General features: G+C 40.8%; 1 protein-coding gene across 1 annotated transcript in view; it reads left to right on the top strand.

The window, feature by feature from the left end:
* Positions 1-21,889, top strand: part of syngap1b (synaptic Ras GTPase activating protein 1b) — a 117,199-nt gene that overhangs the window by 62,353 nt on the left and 32,957 nt on the right. The window contains exons 5-6 of the mRNA XM_063879613.1: positions 16,528-17,012; positions 20,241-20,362. Coding sequence (XP_063735683.1) covers positions 16,528-17,012; positions 20,241-20,362 — 607 coding nt within the window. The remainder of the gene's footprint in view (positions 1-16,527; positions 17,013-20,240; positions 20,363-21,889) is intronic.

Genomic DNA, 21,889 nt, shown 5'->3' with positions numbered 1-21,889 from the left:
GTCCATCATTAGCTTAATTAACGTTAAGGGTTGGTTTAGTTTGTCCAAAGTGTCAAACCAACACGTTGTGGTTTTCTGTGAGTTGATGTGTGGGACTAACTCTCTCTGGGGCAGTGACTAACTGGAGTCATGTCCCACCATGATGTGGCCAGGCAAGAAAATGTAAGACAAAGTATACCAGCCTTCTAAAAGTGCCTGCTGGAGTGGCAATTGTGATGTAACTCAGCTTCAAAGTTTCTATCTATATAGTTGTGTGTCCTTAATTTTTGATAAAAGAACCAGCTGCTTTCTAACACAGTTGCCCAACATTTATACTAATGATTCATGCCCATTTAAGCCTTGGAAGTGCTTCAACTACCAGCCACCTTACATTGTGTTCAGTCAAAAAGAAAGGAACTTTTATTTCCAGAATCTTAGATGCCCGGATTGATTCCTTTCACTCTGATACCTGACGTCTTGCTACAGAACACTTGGGCAGGGTGGATGTTTGTCTTGCACCTTTTGCTGCTAATCTAAAAGCCTGTTACAGTGTCTTACTGAGAGCTGTACAGGAGTATAACACGATACAATTAATGCTTATGGATTTGCTTACATATGGATTTCAGTTATGAATTTGTGCATTCACTGGAGCTGCACGGGCTTTAAAATTAAATACTGCTTTCAGGCAAATTGCACATAAAGCAATCGAAAAGTGTTAAAAAGGAGAAGGTGAGAATTGGCTGCAGGGACTCACGTAGCAACGCCGCATTAGAAGAAGCAGCAAGAAGAAAAAGCGACAGATGAGAGGAGAGGACAGAAAAGGCAGGCAGAGGAGAGGAAAAGATTACTACCATAGTACATCAGGCTTAGCTTCACATCCTTAATGGTAACCATGGAAATAATTATAGAGCAGACAGACAGACTGTGTAAGAGAGAACGAGAGAGGGAGGGAGTCAGCGCTACAGAGAAAGGGTGGGAGAGAAGAGACAACGGGAGAGGAAGGGAAAGAAAACAACGGGGGGTAAAGTAGCTAAAATGTTTGTTGGAATCCCTACAACCCTGTTTCTACACACTGGTGATAGGGGACTATTTGAAGATGGCATGAGCGATGTGGGGGAGGTTAAACATTCGGAAAGTCAGTTTCACTAGCTACTGACAGAAGCTGCAGTGGAGGGAATTGTATGTTGAAAACAGGCATTAATAAAGATATCCACCATCTGCACAGAGGTCATTTTAGTTTGATCCATATTTATATCTTAACAGCAGTAAGGGACTCTGGTGCGGAGAGTACAGCAAGAGTACAGTGACATAATATGACGATGGTTAAAAAAAGTTGCTTCAAACCCACAGTTGTCATGGAAACAGATCTAAGATACCCTTTACCCCTCTGGAAGTGCTGATTGCTTATCATTGCTGAAAGCCCAATCAATGGCAATGTTTTACGTGTACTTGATGTCACTTGCACTTTTATAATAAGTCAGATACTGCCCACACTCAGATGTATAAATATTTGGAACATTTACATAATTGCTTGCATTAGTTAGCTATTATATGGGTTTCTGAGCATGTGAGCATGTGGGAAATGATCCTGGATCATGCAAAGCTTGGGTATAGAAATTAGCATTCTCATTTTTAATTTTGATCGGTCATGATTCGCCCGTGGGTGGGTGTGTGTGTGTGTTTGTGTGTAACAGCATGCATGGGCAGGTGGTACACTCTGGGCTCTGTGGATATTGTATGGGTAATGACATGCTTGCATGCTTCCCACACGTTTCCCCCTGGCACTGTACTTGATACTTTGCTGTGTGTGTGCACATGTGCGTGACTGTAGAAGGTGGCAGGGAAACAGAAAGAGGTGAGCAGCACCGCGGAAAACAAGGAGAGGAAGAATTTGAGGGGGAAAAAGTGATGAGGGCTCCTTTTGGGCTTAAAATTACTCAGGTCCCAGTGGGGATGCAGCCAGCCAAACCCCTCTCAAATATCAATCTCTCTCTCACACACACTCTCTCTCACTCTCACTCTCTCTCTCTCTCTCTCTCTCTCTCTCTCTCTCTCTCTCTCTCTCTCTCTCTCTCTCTCTCCCCCCTCCTGTTCCTACACACTACTCAAAATACAGAGATAGAGGGAGAGGGGAGAGAGCTACCGAGAGAGAGAGAGAGAGAGAGCTTGAAGCGCAGGGCATCGGTGCGCTGCTGCTCCCTCCCTACACTGTAGTGCTGTCCACCTGCACAGGATTATCTCCGTCCAGGCAGGAGACACTACAACATCCACAACTGCCAGGTGGATTACTTGAGGATAAACGGCCGTTTGGTGGGAAGGAGGACGGACTAAGTTTCCATTATCATATCCGGTTTTTTTCTAAGTACTGTCTGTCAGTTACTGGCGCAGAGTGTCAGCTTGTATCCATTTATCCGTTTTTAGAATACTTGTGGTGATTGCTTGTTTCTTTGCCACTCCACCGACTCACTCCGATTTGTCTGTCTTTCCAAAATGCTCTGGGTTTTTGGTTCTGGTCCGCTCATTTGCGTCTGCATTTAAACATTTTCCCGTTTTTTATTCCTCCTGTTTGCTCGCTCACTGCTCCGCGGAAGGGGTCCGATCGGGAAGAAAAGGCGCAGTGGACAGCGAGGAGCGCGTCTTCTCAACCTTTACATTGGCGTACATACATAGAGGCGGACCTATTCTGCACAGCTCCTTCACGCACTCACGCGCATGGGCATGCACGCTCACATGCACGTTCACACACACACGAATGCTAGCCACGCAGCTCTTTCCCTTCTACGTGCATATAGCTTTTGTTTACAATTAAACTCCAGAGTTTTTTTTTTGTCCAAAGCAGAAACGCGTTCACTTTCCACCCATCCATTCTTGCCAAGTTTATTTTCACACACAAGACGGACACCCACTAAGGAAACCATCGCAGAAACATTCCCATCTAAAAGATGAGAGAAATTGGCCTCAGCGGATCTTCCGTCGGTCACCGGAGTCGCGAGTGCAGGGTCGGGGCGGAGTGCACCGGGGAGAGAGGACAGGGAGAGGCCGGGGAGGAGGAGCTCTCAGGCGGACTGCCCGCCGCGAAACAGCCGCTGCTGCCGGTGCTCCAGAAGCAGGCTGCTGCTGCCGGGGGGAGGCGGGGGGAGGATGAACAGTGCCTCAGTGTAAAATTATAACACTCAGCTGGCTTTGGGAGTGTTTGTTTTGCTGTCGTTTTACTTCTCTCTAATTAGTCTGAAGATGCAAGATAACGAACAGTGGCTTACTTAATAACTGTCACCCTTTCTCTTATCATCGTGGCACTTTTGGGTCACCTATAAGGTAAATTAAGGCTTGCAGTTTTATATTTACCTGTGCAGTACCTTTTGTAAGGACATCCTCCCACCTACAGGCCACGTACAACAGTTTAACTGTGTGTATGATAACTTTTTCTTAATAGTGTTTGTAGTCAGATTTAGTGCTGGAAAAATATTAATAATATATCTATAATGTTTGTATAGGGACTTCTAGTGTGTCTGTGGCGCTCAGTAGTGAGTTTATGGTCCCCATATTGCACTTGATGGTATTTTTTATCTCTCTAATATTACTAACCTATTATATTTATTTAACACATTATATATAAATATATCGTTTATAATTTTATGTGAGATTTGTATAGTATTGTACTTACATCTACTATAAGCCAATACAGTTCTTTATCTATTATTCTTTAAGATTTATTGTAAGATATCCAAAAACCTTGAAGAGCCCTGTTTCCAGGTGCCTTGGTAGGGAAGGCTAGCTGTTTATTATTTATTCATATACCTATTTATCTATAAAATATTTAGAGGTCATGGATTGAAGGCCAACATTCATCCATTTGCAATATGGAAGTGTGCTGCTGGGCTTTTGTAGTAGAGTCAATTTCACTGGCTTTGTTGAAGTTATTGTCCTATTTTCTGTTGATGTAATTTACTGCTGGCTATTTTAGCAATATTTCCTTGTTGGAACTTGAACCTGGCCTTAAAAACCCTCCAGAGGATGGTCACCTGCTCATCAGACACTCAGACAAACACATGTTGGCAAGTGCCGTTTGCAGATACACTAACACGCTCAGTTATTTATAGACGTTAAAATCACTGTGTGCTTTTGGAGTATCAATTCAGAACAAGCGTCGATGCTGGGTGGAATGTAACACAAACTACGGATCTGCTGCAGTTTCAAACATACACCGACACTCATTGGAATACAGACTGAAGTCAGTGAAGGCACCTCCAGTTTTCAGCTCACTGTGGGGTCATATAAACTGGAAACCCAGAGACATTTTTCTTGGAAAGTCCGGACACAAAGCACAAGCCCCACCTGATCTAGGTAGGACATATTGTCTTCTTACTTGACCTTCATTCCCCTAAATCCATATATTTGAATCCAACTCATGTCATCCGATGTATGCATGTTTAAATGTTGGTAAAAAAAGGATTGAATATGTTGTCTCTGACTCTTAAGCTCCAGTTTTCGAATTACAGGAATGAAAATTACGCTGGCGTTGGTTACGTTTAACTGTGTTTCTGCCTTTCTTTCCAACAGTCATGATTTCTAAGTGAGTGTATCATATTCACTGACATATATTTTATTCTAGGATTACATTAATTTGAAATTCACTGTGTCCATGTGCTTGAATAGCTTTAAATATACTTCTAATCCTCACCTACTTTGCACCCATTGGTCGCATGGTGACATCACTTCTCTCTTTGTGTTTCTGTGGGTTTTTCGTCAAGCTCAAGAGCACAAATAGTCCACTGCGTACCATCTGCTGTTTCCTCACATGCAATGTGATATTCGAGTGAAAGCTCTGCATAAAACAGCATTCATGTGGCTGATTCAATGATGGATAGCTCAGTTAATTTTTGTGAGTGTTATAACAACTCTCTACCAAAGCTAAAAGCTACATTAAAGATTAAAACTCTTCATAATCCTACACCTGTTATGTGCCCCTTTGAGCATTACTGAGTAGCTCAGTTAGGTGCAGGAGCGCTGTTTGATTTCAGGGTTTAAGTGTCTGGTGGCTCCAGAAGTCTTTGTGTTGCACTGTGGGGAGAAACACACGTACAGTAAATCATTGTTACTTCGAGAAGCATTAGCCAGGTAAATCAGATCAGACTCTACTCTCCTCTCTGTGGTCTAAAAATCCAATATTTCCCAATGTGAAACAAAAGCTTGATCCAAAATTAGACCTTTCATTTCTTTGCGATGACGCTTGCTCCTCTTCTATTCGGCAGGCAATTGATTGACGGCTCAGAATAAAGCTCTGCAGCTCAAATGTTTACCTCGTATGCATCACAACATTAACGTTGCAAGAAAAATGTCACTATCAATATCATCCAGAAGCTGCCATTATTTTACTAGTTTTTCTTAACCCGGAATGAGAATGACTTTTGCCTGATTCATATAAAATATCAACTTATAAAGATCTACTTACAAAGTACATAGTGGCTTATGAAATTCAAATATAATTTTCCAGGCAGCCCTGCTTTGAAACATCAAAAGATTGTCCAGGATTTTGGTGGTCTGCCAACTTGGCTCTTACTGTTCATGTAGAGTAGAGAAACTTCTGATCAGCAGTCAAAATGTGTCATGATTGGGCTGCTCACTGATGCCTGTTTCTCACTCATTTTTTGAGCTACAGTAACTATTAGAAACCCCATAATCTCACTGTACATTTGAGTATGATTGTATGTTTTGTGCTCTCAGCTGTTGTGTAACATTCACACACTAGAGACGTGTTTATGTAACAATGACTTCATCTCTATTTTAGACTTTCTTATATGGTTCCTCCAGTCAGGGTTTTCATGGCATGCATGTATATTTTGTAGTGCTGTAGTTGTTAGTTGATCTTTTCACTGGGTAAAGGGGCTTGCTTCTGTTCCATTCGCTTCTATAACTTAATGCAAGTGTGTTTTAATGGATTATTTACTACATTGTAAGGTAAATTGGCATCCGGCAACTACTCCCCAGGAAGAGTGGGGGGAAATGAAGTCATTTTCTTTGCAGTTGCCAATCCTTGGTTTTTACAACTTCAGGGTCTGTCACATAATGACTAACATTTGGAAATAGGTTGCTGTTGATGTACAGATCTGTTTTGTTTTTTTCTTAAATAGTACTTAGTTAAATATTTTCTAAAAATGGGAAAGAGTAAATCACCAGGTCAAGAGTTTGTTTTTTTCCTGTTAATTTTGCCTCTTGACAGTCGAGCAATTTTGGCTCCGTGCGCCACTGAGCAGCATTAATAGGAATGAACAGTGTCCTGCCTCCAATGCTGGGTCCAGTTATCTTCAAACAACTATGTGCAGGAACTGCAATTACAAGTTGAAGTCTCCTTGAAAAAATGAGTCTAATGTGTCCGTTTCCATGAGTCTACACAACATTCAAAGTGGGTCCCTCCTCTGACGCTAAAAAGCACTAGCCTGCAAGTTTAGCAACCTTTAGTTTCTCCAGACATACAATCTGTGTCCAGACACTAGAATTTAGTTTATCCTGCATCTCCGACTCACAAAACACAGATTACGGTGTCAGCCAGGGCCGAGCAGTGCCCCGGGGAAGAAGAGGCTGCAGAGTAATAGCTGAATGCCGAGGCAGAGCGAAGGGCAGAGCAATTCCCAGAAATGTCCCGAACAAAGTAAAGTGAAAAGGTAAAATACAGGCAGATATTAAATATTGACATTATACTATCAATATTTAAGGAATTATGTATAGCTCCATTTCTTTATTAAATATTAATACTGCTTATAATAATATTTATACCATAAAGCCTTTTTATACAAAAATATGCTTATTTAAGTTTTGTTTTATAAATGAACCACCCTTATGTATACCCCCTGCAGTACTCCAAAGTTCCCCTAGGGGTACATGTTTTCCCATCTGAAAAACACTGGTTTAAGTTTTGTGAAATTATGTTTATGAGGGGTTCTAAAAACCTTAATATTAATGAAAGTATAACAACTAATTATAGTCCATCACCTAACGAACGGTGTATAGAAGGTACCATTGAGAAAGCCTCTGTCCTAATGCTGGATTTCTAAGTTATTAGTATGGGATTTTGTAAATTAGTTGTTTTTACTTCTTGAACTTATTTCTTGTTTCATTTTTGCACTGTATCCTACACTTAATAGCATCTTTCAATGGACCCTCCCTGCCTGCTGAACACCCACAACTTTCAGACTCCACACATGACAGTTTGTAACGCAGGTTCTCTGTTGAAAGTCGGAAAACTGAAATTGAAATGTTTAGAAAGATCCCTCGGAGCCACAGAATTCATTATACAACTGAAATGATGAGTAAAATGTAACCGGTGGAGTGCACCTGTCATTTATTCAGCAAAAAGGCCAAATATTTGCTGTTTCAAGCTCTTCGAATAACGTGCCAATGTTCCTGCTTTATATAAGAGTATAGTGGTCCTCGTCCAAATTAAATTGTAACAGATTTGTGATGACCATTTTTCACAGATATTTTGTATACTGAGTGATTACTCATCATCATTAAAATAACAGATAAATCAAAAATGACAAGGCCTGTTAGTTGCGGCTGTATTTATATGCATTACCATCAAAAGCCTTTCACTAAAACTAATATGGCATCTCAGCAAATAAATCCTGACACAGTTAACTTGTAAAATCTGTCATCACATTTGTCCTTCATAGAAACACACCATAGCTGTTAGCACACATTCCATTAGCAAATTGTTCAGAATGCAGAATAGACTTTGATAGAGGGGTCAAGGTTTGCAGAAAAACCCTGCTGTGTTGCTGCAGCTCTTTAGAGGTTTGAATCTTTGCACATTATCTGTGTTTAAAATCATCTCTGTGCCTGTGTTTCAACAACCGGGCACATTTTCCTCTTTTGGATCCGTTTGAACAGCCACTGCAGAGCTTTTATCAGCTCAGCGAGTGACCAAGACTCTGCCAGATAATGTTTGAAAAATATTATCACTACAAAAGGTTTTCTGTATGTATCTACTGTAGGGAGTGAAACCCTAAGGTGTAGTGCATTGCTTTACCTGCTGGGTAGTTATACATCAAATTATGTAATGAGAGGAACACAGGAGAGGCTGCATTGCATCTGTAGTCACAGTTCATGGATCAAAAGCAAACAGGGAGCCAAACAGCGTTCTATCATAACAAAGGCAAACATACAAAAAGCCCTGAGCGTTTCGGCGCTATTAAGACACCCACTCCCACTCCAGCCTCCATCTCTGGCTCTTGTACTCCATCCCTCTGTCATTCAGACTCCCCCTTCCTCAGTGCAACTCCCCCTCATCCTCCCTTTCTCTTGTTGCTGCTCCCCGTTATGCATTTCCTCCATTTCACTCTGTTCTTTATTTTTTCCACTCTCCATCTCGCTTTTCTATCTTCACTGCATAAAGTCTTGCTCTTGCGCTGTCCCTGCTACTCCTACACAAACACTTACCCACCAACCCTACACACACACACACACACACACACACACACATACACACACACACACACACACACACACACACACACACACACAGTGTTCCTTTTTCAGTTTTTTTAACCAACCTCTTACTCATGTGTGTCTACATCCCTGCCTCCCACTCTTTTAACTATGTCTCTCTCTCAGTTCTCTCAGAGGGTCTAAGCTGGAAGCGATTGCCACCCACACATTCCCTCTTCAGCGTTCTGCTTGACATCAGATTTACATTCACAATGAGCAAGCGCAGCATTTCACATGTTGCCTAGCACATGGCTATTCAGACAAACATGTGAACACATAAACCTGTGGTCTGCACACATGAATACTCCTGCCTTTACCGTGTATGTAAGATGTAGGTAATGTTTTCTGCGTGTACCTGCTGATCCTATGCTGGGCTGATAAACCAGTAAACCAGTTTGTCTGAGCACTTCGCTCTGTGTCGTAAGATTTTGAATCGAATATTGCATTTTGTTTTTTTAAATTCTGGTTTGACAGAAGAAGCAATGGAACTATTTCACCTTGGGCTCTGAAAAATATATTAATTTATTACCTTTTCTTACAATTTACGAGCAAATCTTTTCATACAGCGTACGGAGCATTAATATAGCAACCCATTTTTTTTTTAACAAAATAGCTATGTTAACCAAAAAGAATGCAAAAATGTCCCAAATTGGGATCAATAAAGTACCTATCCATCCATCCATCCATCCATCCATCCATCCATCCATCCATCCATCCATCCATCCATCCATCCATCCATCCATCCATCCATCCATCCATCCATCCATCCATCCATCCATCCATCCATACATCCATCCATCCATACATCCATACATACATACAAGAAGTTGCCAAAAACAAGACTTTTGTTTGTTTGCTGAACTATGTGCCATTCGTTTGGAATCACACTGGAGTGGGAAATAGTGGACAAGATCCGCAGTGTAGGGACGGATAATGCTCTGAATGTGATAGCGGCACCAACAATACTACTATTTCAGCATTTCCCCATTTGTAGCACACTATGCTGCGGTGAATCAGTGCTTTATCTAAGTGTTGGTAAACTGACGTTCGTCTAATACATGTGATTAATCACAAATTATTATTGTGGTTAACACGATTCAATTTGTATTTGATTGACACTATAAATAAGCTACTTTTGGACACAGCCATTATCTGTTATAACGTCTCATGTTAGTGCTAAGTGGAAATCGAGTCTCTGTGAGTACAGTGATCTGATCAGTTCGGTTTGTAACACAAGATTTGGCGAGACACTTTCCCCCTTCTTTCATCATGGATTAAATTCTGGATAGACTTGCACCTGGCCATCTTTCCAGACATTTCAACACCGTGATAGTGATAATAAGGAACTTGAACCATGTTATTTCAGCACATGGATGATTCATTAAGAAGCTAAATAAAAGAGACAAGCATGTCTACCGGCCGCATGACCCCAGCCAGACCGAATCACAACCTCCTGTGACAGGATGATACCTCAGCACGGCTGCATATTTCAAGTCCGCTTTTCAAGCTGTTACATCATCTCCAAACAGTAGGTTCATAATTGCAATTTAAAAGAGGTATTAACAGGTCTGCAGATGTCTCCACGCTTTGCATGGGGGTCTTCTTTATTCTTGTTGTATGGCATGTTGTAAACTGAAAGGTAAGGTACTTCAGGCGATAAAAAAGAAAAAACGGTTTCTATGGCAACAAAATACAGAGCCTTGGTCAAAAAGAGAGTGAGCGAGGAGTAGATTCAAACAGACCCGTCCAGACTTTTTTTGTTGCAGATTGGGGCTTTTGTCACACTTTAATACACCATTAAAGTGAGAATGCAGGAGTTCGAAAAAAGACAATGACCATGGCTTTAATTTCGGTTTAATTTGTCACACCGCTCAATAGCCCTGGTAACTCCACCCATCTCACATTCTGCCATTTGCATAAAAACTGTGGATCAGATAATTTATACAGTGATTCTGAATGGGTTTTTGCACACGCTGCCACCCACATTTCTCCACCCGCGCATGTTAAGTGTAAAAAGTGGCAGGTATGGTGTATTATGTTTGGGCAGTGAATTTTGGTCTCTGTTCAAGTTGAAGAATACCATTTTCCAAAAATGAGACAAACACTCTCAGCATTGACTCTTACCAAATGATAGATAATGCAGCCTGGGGTGTAACTCCAGGTGCATAATAACAATTGCAGGCATTTAAACCTGTGGAGGAGCTTTATTCTGGGTGAAAATCAAAACAGGCTTTTAGCAAGTAACTGTTTATTTCCACCTTTTCTATGATGGCGAAAAGTGACAATATTCTTTCAAATAAATAGAAAGTAACTTAATGCTTTTTGTTGACATACAGCAAAACCCGAAAGGATTTCATTTAAGCCATTTTCTTTCGGAGGTATCTAAAGAGAGAAGATTTCAGCAGGTGTTTAGGAGCAGAAGTTATTAGATGAGCATTATGTTTTGATTCAATCACATTTTGTTACACCCAATCCTAAAGACACACTTCTGATGTATCCGTTAATTAGTTCTCTGCTTGTTGCTTGGCAAACATTAAAACACATTTTTACATTTTTACAAAATGATGTTAATTGAAGATCCACTTACTAGTTGTCAGGGGCTTTCAACCATAACAATCTTCACAGCAGATCAATCTTTTATTGTTTAGAGCAGGGGTCTCCAAACAATTTCCACTGAGGAACACATACATAAAGACACATGAAGGGCTGGGCTTTTTTTCTACTCTTTAATTTGCCCTACTTTTTGTTTGTTTCATTTGTTTTCTGTCTGTCCTCACAACATGGGAAGTGGCCTTGGGTCCATTGAAAGACGCTATATAAATTAAATCTATTCTATCTATTATTATTATTATTATTATTATGTATTCTGCCTCATAAGTTCATTTCATTCATAACAGGCTGTGGTGGCAAAGTCCATAGGGTGTTGGCCTGGGAACTGGAAGGTCACCAGTTCAAGTCCCCGAAAGACCAAGTGCCACCGTGGTGTCCCTGAGCAAGACACTGGTTACCTACACTGCTCCCCGGGCGCCGTACATAATGGCAGCCCACTGCTCCTAACACTAGGATGGGTCAAATGCAGAGACCGCATTTCGTTGTCCTAGTACTTGTACTCTGTGCAATGACAATAAAGTTGAATCTTCATCTTCTTCATCTTTCTTCATTTATAAATTAGCTAAATAAAGCAAATTTAGGTACATTTGGCTTGATACTTGAATATGCTTTAAGAAAAAACAACCTACATCTCAGCTCCCCATAGGGTTTCATTTATTTTGTAACAACAAGTATTGGCAGCTCATTCCTTAAAACAGAAGCCTCAGATTGCTTATAACAAGGGGGATGAGATTAGTTAAAAAATGTTTTCAACTTTAATTGTCTGAATTTATTAAAGAATGTGAGCTTATCCACACGTGAATACTGTGTAATATATGTTGACATACAATATAAGACATCTCAAGTTTCGTGTGTGGGGAATATTCCATTATACTTTAGAATTTGCTAGTTTGGACACCCGTAGTTTAGAGGGATCATATCTTACTACCTTACTTGTGTCTAAAAATGGATGAATAATATACTCTACCATGTTATGTTGTAGTTAGTGAATTGTAAAAAAAAAAAAAAAGCATAAAGATAAAGGCATTTTGTGAGCGGGATGGCTCAAACAAAAGGTAAGAGACGGAAGCGTTCGGGGTTGGGCAAAAACAACAGCGTTTGTTGTTCGAGAAATGTGCACACAACAGCCAGCTCCGCGGTATTTTTAGGACGGGCAAGGCCAGGACGGGGTGTGTCGTCTTCCCAGGACCCAGCCTACTGCAAGACCGATCAGAACCAGGTTACCAACATGCTTTATATTAAATGCCTGATTACCTGATTCCGATCAGCTGTCTGGTCTCCGGCCGAGCCACTCCCCTCACCCCAGCAGCCGGCGCTCTAACCACACCCGGCTGCCACACATTTGTTTTAGGGGAATAGCTGACAAAGGTCCACATTTTTATTGCATATAGTCATTTTAATGCAGAAAGGTTAAATGCTTGAGGGAGCAGCTCTGTGGCAAGAGAAAGGATTAGTATGCCCCCTTCAGATCTCCACCTCATGTGAGACTAGATACAGATGAATCTGAATGAAAGCAGACAATGTTCTCACTGGGAAAGTTTAGAAATATAATGTCTTTGAGTTCAAACTGCATTTAAATCCCAACACTGCTTCCAAGTCTCTTTGGAGATTAGGAAAGTAAACGCTTACATGGTGCAGGGGATTCTTGCTCAGCAATTTCTGAATAAAAATATAATGTGAACACAAACTGCCACACAAAAAGTGGCTTTGTATAAATTTCATGCTTAATAAAACAGTTTATCACTTTTGAATAGTAATTGTGATCGAGTCTTGTTTTGCTGGTAACGGTTCACTCGATAATTTAACATTCACATTCATAACTTTGTTTTCCATTTGCTATTTAATGAATTTATCCCCCCGGTTATTACTGCATGACAGCCCCAGTATCATTTCAAGATGATTCTGAGATTCCAGTTTAGGTTTCAATATTTGATATGTTTGTGGCCTATGCTTTTTATTTCTTTAAGAGATACTACACATTTTTGATGTGGCACACCTAAAGAGCAGCCACCCCACAATAAACTAGTTTTAAAAAACAGACGGTTGAACTCTGAATCTGTCAGATTTTAGGGGCCAGTCATAGTGGGGAGTCAACACAAAACAAACCCTAAAGAAAAAAGGAGTTCAGTCAGACGACTCGTGTTTAAAAGTTTTATTAACAGCAGCATATAGTTTGAGTTTGGCATCTAGGCTCCGGCCTAATCACTCCCCGCAAATTGTTTTTACATAGAACATTGAGGAGTGATGATTAAACAACTATTCCTCTGAGCCTACAGATGGATGCTGGGATTTTGGTGGGGCAGAAAAGCAGCAGCAGCATTAGCGAGGCATAAGAGAGAGATGGAAAGTCTTGCTTGTTTGGTTAGTTGTATGAGGGGCTAAGGCATGTCACATGTACTGTATGTGTATCATTTGTGTTTGAGTTGACTGCCTGAAGTAGCTTTCAGGCTTCATTTTCTTTTTGTAGTACACAGTTTCCACCCTTCAGGGGAAAAGAACAAGAGCTGCAACTACATGAAGCAGACAAAAACTTGCTTGATTTCCAACAAAAATCCTGACCCAAAGAAACCCTCCATTGAAGGATGTAATACAACTCCTGCTCTCACTGAATCTCATGACTCAAAATTGGCACCCAAAGAAGAGGTTTGCTTAAAAGGGGTGTGGCGTTATTACCCCGAAGGCTTTGGATGGTACACTTACTGCTTTTTGTTTTTCAGATCTCAATTTATTCTAAAATACTCTTTTTTTTTTTACCCTAATACACATTCGGGTTGAGTGTACCACCATTCTCTGTCTGGCACAATCGGCTCCTCCAGGAGAAACTAATTAGTTTGGGAAACAATATATTCTGAAGTTAATCTGGATATCACTGTTCTGAGGCCTTTTAATTGAGATGGCTGCAGTTATGATGCATACATAATGCTGGCATAACCTCCAGTTGTAGAGGGCAGCACCCATGATAACTGCTCCTAATTAACACTTCTTGCAGAGTAACAAACACCTAATAAACTGGGAGTAGTACTGTGAGAGAGAGAGGGCTGCCACACTAGATACATTCTGAATATTATCTCAACATTTCCGGAACTGAAACTCTCTCAGTTAAAGAATATCAATTCCTAGAACAATTTAGCCCATCAGTAGCATGGTGTTCTTGATAATGTACCTGGAACTGTATAGTTGTCTTTCATTTTGTCTCAATCTTCCTGAAAGCATAGGTTTAAATATTCAAAGGAGAAAATTGCCATTATGCAACACCAATCACAAAACGCAATTTGCAGGTGATTAAGATGTCTTCCTATTCTCCAAATTATGATTAACTGTTAAAGGTGCTTTTTAAACCTTTTAACGGAACTAGATGTTGAGTTTCCTCCCTCTGATTTGTCAGTTACCTTTTCATTTTTGATCCCTGCTCTCTCAGATTTAATTTAGAAGACTCGTCCACCAGTCAGTCATCTGCAGAGTTTGATTCGGTAGCTTTTAAACTGCAGATTTTTGCAAAAACACATATCTGGGTGACAAACATCTTCATGGTCATCTTTTTCCCTTTTTGTGTGGGTTAAAGAAAATATAAGGATTGCAGACAGGCAGGCAGGCGTGAGGTGAAATAAATGTGCTATTTGGACAGGCAAATGAAGGAGTAGAACGATAGGGGGGGACGAGGATAAAAGAGAAATTCAGCGGCAGGTAATGTGGAAAATGGAGGGTTCGAGATGCCACAAATGTCTGAAGGGTGAGGAAGCGAGAGGACGGTATGAAAAGACGAGAGGGTGCAAGGAGGAGAACGGATAGGAGAGAAAGAGAGCAGAGATATCAGGGGCTGAAGAGACGAGAGGAATAAATGCACTATTTGAATTATGTAAAATAGTTGCGTGGGAGAGAAGAGGTGTGTGGTGTGTGTTTGGTGTGTCTCTGAGTATTAGTGTGACTGTGTGACAGGCTGAGAGAGGGAGAAGGCAAAGGAAAAAGCAGAGACAGACAACATGAGGACAGGCTGCAATGCTGAAAGAAATTCAGCATTAAACAAAAATTAAGAACAAACAAGCAAATATGTACCAACTTGTATTTTATGTGAGGGTTATAATGCTGTAGGCTTCTTTGATAGGGACATGCCAAGAAAAAAGGAAAAAAACAAGGAAAGGAAGACATGAATATGAAACGGGGGGAAAAACAGGATGTGCAGAAATGTGAAATACTCTTTGATATCATCCTCCTGTTTGGAGACAATAAAAAAGATTGGAATAAATAATGGTCACCCAGGCTTTGTAAGACAAGGGACTATTGCGTCTTCATCTGGTGGAAACGGTAAACAAGCTGTTGACTTTACATATTCTAGTTTAATCGTGTTTGTACTTCTTATTTGTAGCTGCGTGGCTGTAGGGATGGAAATCAGTTTGTCTGAGATTTCAGAGAACTGTTACTATTATGATATTTTGCCTGGTGTGCAGTTACATTTCGTGCAGACACCATGACACCCGAGGATGATTTAGCAGTCCTCCTTTTTTCATTTAACTCCACCAGCCGTTCAAATGTTCCACTTGTGAAATATAGCAGCTAGATTTGTAAAAGGGTTTTTGTACAACCACGGTTCCAAGACGATTCAGAGCATTTAAAAAATCTTCCACATGCAAGAAATTACTCTGGGTTTTAGCCCTTCCTCTAAAGACACGTGGTAGATCCTTTAATAATTTGTGTGGATCAATTTCATAGAGGCAGTGATGTATTATATGGTCAAACTATTTATTGATCTGTAGACGCACCATGAGATTTGGTATTTTACTCTGTGGATCACGAGGGCCATTTCTACTCTTTCTTTTGTTCCCTGGCTGTCGGAAATGTCACTCTCCTCATGCAAGGCATGTATTAGACTTTCCCTTAAGGATATTTGCAGTTCAGCCGAGTTAAAACAGGCGTCTTATATTTGGCTTCCTTTGTTTTTCTACGTTTATCCTCACATTGTCATCCATCATGCGTAAGGACACAAGTTTATGTGACTCCTGGTCCCTTCCCTCTCCCCTCGCCTCAACATACAGGCTCTTAACGTTCGCTCATCTGATGTCCAGACAGCAAATCTATCTCTCAATAGTCTCTCGCCCACTTCGTCAACCTCTCCCCCTCCACACAGATGAAGGTGTATTACAGTTCATGAGTCCATGCAGCAGCGCTGGTGGACGGGTGCGAACGAGGATGGTATATTTATGTTTCGCTCACCTTTGACCTCTATCTTTCTCTCATTTTCTTTCCTGCCTCTTCATTCCTTCAGGCAGACTGTCACTAACAGCTCTGCCGAAGCTGTTTATTTCCACTATGGCAAGTCTTTCTCTCCTCTCATCCTCTCACTATAGCTTTGTCTCGGCGCTGTAATTTCTTGTTCTGCTCGCATTGTACCTTCAGATGATTCCCTTCCCCTGATATTTAGTCTTACCTGTCGACTTTTTCTCTTTCTGTGTCTTTTAGATCATCGAGCCCGGCGGAAGAGCATAGCCACTGGGAAGCAGCCCAGCATGGAGATCCCTCCCAGTGCCCCAATTCAACCCTTCCGACAATCCGTGAGTAACCCTCCCTGTTCCCGGCCTCGCTCGCTGCCCCCGACCCTATCTCTCTCCCTCCTCCCGTCTCCCGCCCTGGGCCCGCCACACTCCTGTTGTCGCAGGGCCAGCGGGACCCCGCCTTACCCTTTCCCCCTCTCCCTGGCTGTCGCCCCATCACATACCCTTGACCGGCAGAAGCAGAAAAAGGGCTCCAAAAAAGGGCCGGGCACGCCCCCCTTGCCCCGCTCGCTGCCCATCTCCCTGTGCTCCTCCCTATCCCTCACTCTGCCCCACTCGCCTGCCTCCTTGTCCTCTACCTCCCCCTTTTTGTACTGGGGCGGAGACTGGAGGGCTGCCAGTTCGAGTCCAGTGGCAGGAGGGACGTTTATTTCACCACTGCCCCCCGTTGAGGTATGTGACACAACTGTGGCTGAAGCAGAGACACTGGCCACAGCATCTATGACGCCTGTAGCATGGAAACATCTCACTCCTCTCACTCGTGTCTCTGAAGTCTGTGTTATTAGAACAGTATACCAGAATGGGTATTACCTGGGTGTTAGCTAGTTTTAGTTGCTCCTTAAAAGCTTCTTTTAAAAACAAAGTTGTATACTATATATTCTATCAGTATAAATAATTATATTTATCATTATTTTAGTTATTTTTATGTATTGCTTAAAATAAACTAAAGGTAAATCAGACCTGAGATTCACTTTGATAAAATGCACACCTAATTAAAAGCCTGCTAATAGAATGTCCTCCTATGGGAATAAATAATAACCAATAATTACCTATAATGGGAGGAAAACCTATAAATAGTTAACTATGTCCTGAATTGACTTGTAGTAAATTGGTTAAAACCCGCAAAACACATGGTATGATTCTTTAATGTCACCAAAAGAGGAGTAATATTTTGTTTCACTGTTACACCTGGGATCACTGTGTCTCTGTTTTGTACTGGAGACAACTTCAGTAAGAGGAACTGGCAGCGAAACATATTCTGTCTGTGGACGGAAATAATCTGTTTACTGTTTTATTCATAGCAACAGAAACCCAATCCCAACTTTTCAAACGTGCATATCAAAGGGCTTAAAGGATAGATTGGTGTCTTATTGCGTTTGTGCAAGTGGTCCGTGTTACCCATCTCCTTCCTATTATTTCTGCTGGTGTTTGCACTTTAGATGGAAATAGCAGGACTTGTTTTTCTCTCTTACCAGGAAACTATTTGCAGCCCATTCACTGTTGCAGTATGAGAAACTGCACAAGCCAGATAATCCATTAGCGTAAACGTGAAGCCCAGTTTGGCTTTTGGCTCAAAGTTTTTGTTTTTCATTAATATTTCATAGTGGCTAAGATGAGTGTTCTCATATCAATATTTCAGCTTCTCTCAGATTCAACGAGCAAGCCTAAAGTGTGGGACAAGTGTCGCAGTTTGACCTGGCTGACACTTACAGGCACAAAGATGTATATCTTGGCTAAGAAATAAATATAAAAAACCCATTACCTGACACAGAGTTGTAGTGGTACCTGCATACCTCAACCTCTTGGCAGCTGCCATGTACCTCCTTAAAAATAACCAGACATTTTTATCACTGCATTTTGCAGATCAATAATATTACCTGCTTTAATGTAAGCTGTGGCTGCAAGAGACTCATTTGATACTAAAATTACTCCATCACAAGGGAAAGTCTTTCATAGAATCGATTAAGTATATAATTAGCAGTTTATAGGAAAATTGTACTTACAAAATCAAAAGTAAATACACTTATAATATTTGAAGTAGCCCCTGTGAGTGTTTCAGTATTTAACTCTGCTTTGTAGGGCTGAACTAACTGTTATTGTCTTTATGAATTCATCTGCATATTATATACAGTATAATAAATGTATTAGAGTAAAACACTAAGTAGGGTAGGAGTATACATTTGTGAAATAAAGTGCTACAGTAAATGTACTTTTTTGCAACCCCCCTTCTAAATGGACACAGAAACATATAGGGTTAAAGCACTAAATTACACTTCTATTCTTCTTCAAACTGAAGTGAATCAGAGTGACATTGTGCATGCAAACGAAGCCACTGAACATACATTCCCACTTATCTCTATTACCTCATTTTATACTATATCTCTCTTTTATGTATGTCTTCCTCTCTATCGCTTGCTCTTTTTGTCCCCCTCTGTCTTGAATTCTTTGACTTTTTGAGACTTAAAGTGTCAGACGAAGCGGCTAATCTAATCAGATTTGGTCATGCGGGCTATTATCTTGGAACCAGCAGATGGAGCCAAGTCTTTAGTCATATCCTCAAGACAGGCATCAAAGCAGTTTGACTCATGACAGATGATGAGGTGTCATTTCCCCTGCAGCCATCCCCAACACTGGACAATGCTGTTATCCTTTAGATGTAGGAATGATGTTGCTTATGGGTCTTCAGGATTAACCTGTAAATGAATACATGACTTGTCACAATTTTACAGTACATATTTCACGTGATTTGGGCTTTAAAGTTATTTACACAGCCATGAGTTCAAGCTTTGACCTAAAAACACACCTCCATATCAAATCATATCAAAACAGGAGAAAAATGCTATGAAAATTAAAAACACTGTTCTGAAAGGTGTTAAATATGCAGTTACGCCACAGTTGTGACATAACAGCTCAAGGATTCTGGTTGTCATCGTAACAGAAAACGCTTTCTGGGACTGGGGAGTCTTTTCAGGAGATCTGCATTCAGGAAAATAATCACAGCCAGAGCAAAAGATTCTTGCCACACATTTAACAGAGGTCAAATAATGCCTTCTACAGTTAGTGATAGATAAATCTGAGCCATCTTACAAAACTAAAATCAAACTGAACACTACTCTGCTACACCTTTAAAGACATACTTTGGCTGCTTCTGCTCTCTCAATCCCTGGTACGTGCAAAAACAAGTTTAGTCAGAGTTCAGAGTTGTGCTGCTTCTCCTCGCTTCAGCAGAAAATTAAAAAGCCTGCAACCTAATTTTAGTCGTATTGAACGCAAGTCTTTGTTAATTTGGAAGAAAATGAAAAAAATATGTTGTGTTTCGCAAATTTATCATACATGTACGCACCAAAATACCTCTCAGTGAGTATTGGGATTCATTCTTAGTAATTTGTTACCTTATCAATGAACAATATCCTGCTAACCAGTGTCTTATGATTGTGTTTCTGATGCACTGACATGTACTGTAGAGCTCATTTTTCTTGGACTGTATGGCTCAGCACTGCCCACCACAGGATCTGTTACCACACTGCAGTTCAATGTGACAAATTGACATGTGTGGGTGTTTGATTTGTTGTTGATCATAAATGTATCTTGTGCTTTCCCCTGTCATGCATCATGTATTTCATTTGTGTGTGTCTTCATTTGGTTTTGGTGTCACCTAAATATGTTCTACACAAACCACACTGCCTCCATGGGAAACATTTTATATTTTACAATCAATCTTCCTCCTTATATCATCCCTCACTCTCTCTTCACATCTCATCCCATCATCTCCAACTCACGCCGACCACTTCTTCTTCTTCTTCTTCTTCTTCTCTGTAACTTTGCCCCCATGCACGTCTTCCCTTTCCCCCTCCATCTGTCTTGTCCATGTTGTTGCTCCCCTCCTCCTTCCACCTCCAGAGCTTTCTCAGCAGAAGGTTGAAGGGCTCGATCAAGAGGGCTAAGAGTCAGCCCAAACTGGACCGAACCAGCAGTTTCCGCCACATGATCCTCCCCCGCTTCCGCAGTGCCGACCAAGACAGGTCAGTGAATGAGCGAGTGAGAGTGATGTCGGACATTCATATGTGGATTAATTCATAGTGTCAGGCAGTGTTTGGCTGCTAATCTGCAAACATTGTGCGGTGGCATTTATGTATGAAAGCTAATTTTTGTGTTTTTCTCCCAGCCTGTTTGTGTTAATGCTTTGGCCTCACAAAACAATTGACTAATTCTACAATATAAAGCTTTGTTTAGAATTAAAAAGGAAGTTTGGTTGGGAGCATAACCTATTCAGCAGAAATTAAACAGTGTAAACGAATTCAGATTGGACACAATGTGAGTTTTGTTAGACAACTGATATCCATCTATCCATCTATCCATCTCTAAACCTCCCTATATTTATCTTGTCTCTCGAAATTGTTGTTTATTTGTCACTCAGTGTCACATACAATTAAAACACTCGGCACCATCGCTGTTTCTCTGCCGGGTGAAGCAAAAACATCCCCTCTTTCTCCATGGCAACCAGTAGACAGCCATATGGCGGCTGTACAGACCATAATGAGTCAGTGGGAGATTTGCTTAATTATACCTCCTCTGTATCTCATACATAGTTGCAGCAGCACCAGCATTCTTCAGGCACAGCACCGCAAGAGTCAGATTTAGTTTAGCAGAAGTTTGTTCTAAAGAAATAATTTGAAGGGGAAAACAATGTTATATCAGTATGACATTTGAAGTAATGTTTTAGAATAACTTTAGTGCTGTTTAAGACAGCAACCTTGTGTGTTATTTCAACATTTTATGAACTTATTTCATTAGAGTTTTAGGGAGTTATAAGAGAAATAAATGAGGAAGGCTGCTTTTTAACCTAAACTAGCCTGGTTAACAGTTCTTCAATAAAATAGGTGTCTTGGGTGCAATCCAATAGCTCAACTATTAGAGCAAATGCCATGTACTAAAGGCTTGTGCCCTTTCCACAGCAGCACTCCTTTGATGTTGCCCTCTCTCCCTCTACTCCTTTCCCATCTATATTAAGCTGCACTTTTGAAACAGATTTTATATTTATAGTATTTTTTTCTGTGGCTGAAATAATGATACATTTCTCATTGAATCAATACTGAAAAATCCCAGTTTTCTGTATTCCCTAAACTCCAATGTGACAAAATGGGCAACTGTGGCCGCGAGGGGGTGCGCTCGTCTTTCAGCCAGAAGGTTGTTGGCTCGATCACAGCATCATGTCAACATGACGATGTGTCCTTGGGCAAGATACTTAAAAATATAATACCCGAGTTGCTCATGATGGCCAACAGTGTGTGAATGTGTATTAATGCTAGCTTCTCTAGTCCAAGGCTAGTCCTCATGAATGGGGTGTGAATGGGCTAATGGCACGTAGTATGCAAAAGCGATTTGAGAGGTCGAAAAGACCTGATGAAGTCCCCTATAAGTTCAGTTAATTTATATCTCTTTCTCTGACGATAAACTTGCTTAAGAAGACCACCCACTCATCACAATTGAGGAGTTGGGCGATATAACTTTTAAAACATATTCTAAATGACTTAATAGATTGTCAAAAT

Source organism: Eleginops maclovinus, chromosome 3 (genome assembly GCF_036324505.1).
Source record: "Eleginops maclovinus isolate JMC-PN-2008 ecotype Puerto Natales chromosome 3, JC_Emac_rtc_rv5, whole genome shotgun sequence".
In the NCBI taxonomy this organism is placed as follows: domain Eukaryota; kingdom Metazoa; phylum Chordata; class Actinopteri; order Perciformes; family Eleginopidae; genus Eleginops; species Eleginops maclovinus.
The sequence above is the reverse complement of the archived record's forward strand: the minus strand, read 5'-3'. Positions and strand labels throughout refer to the sequence as shown.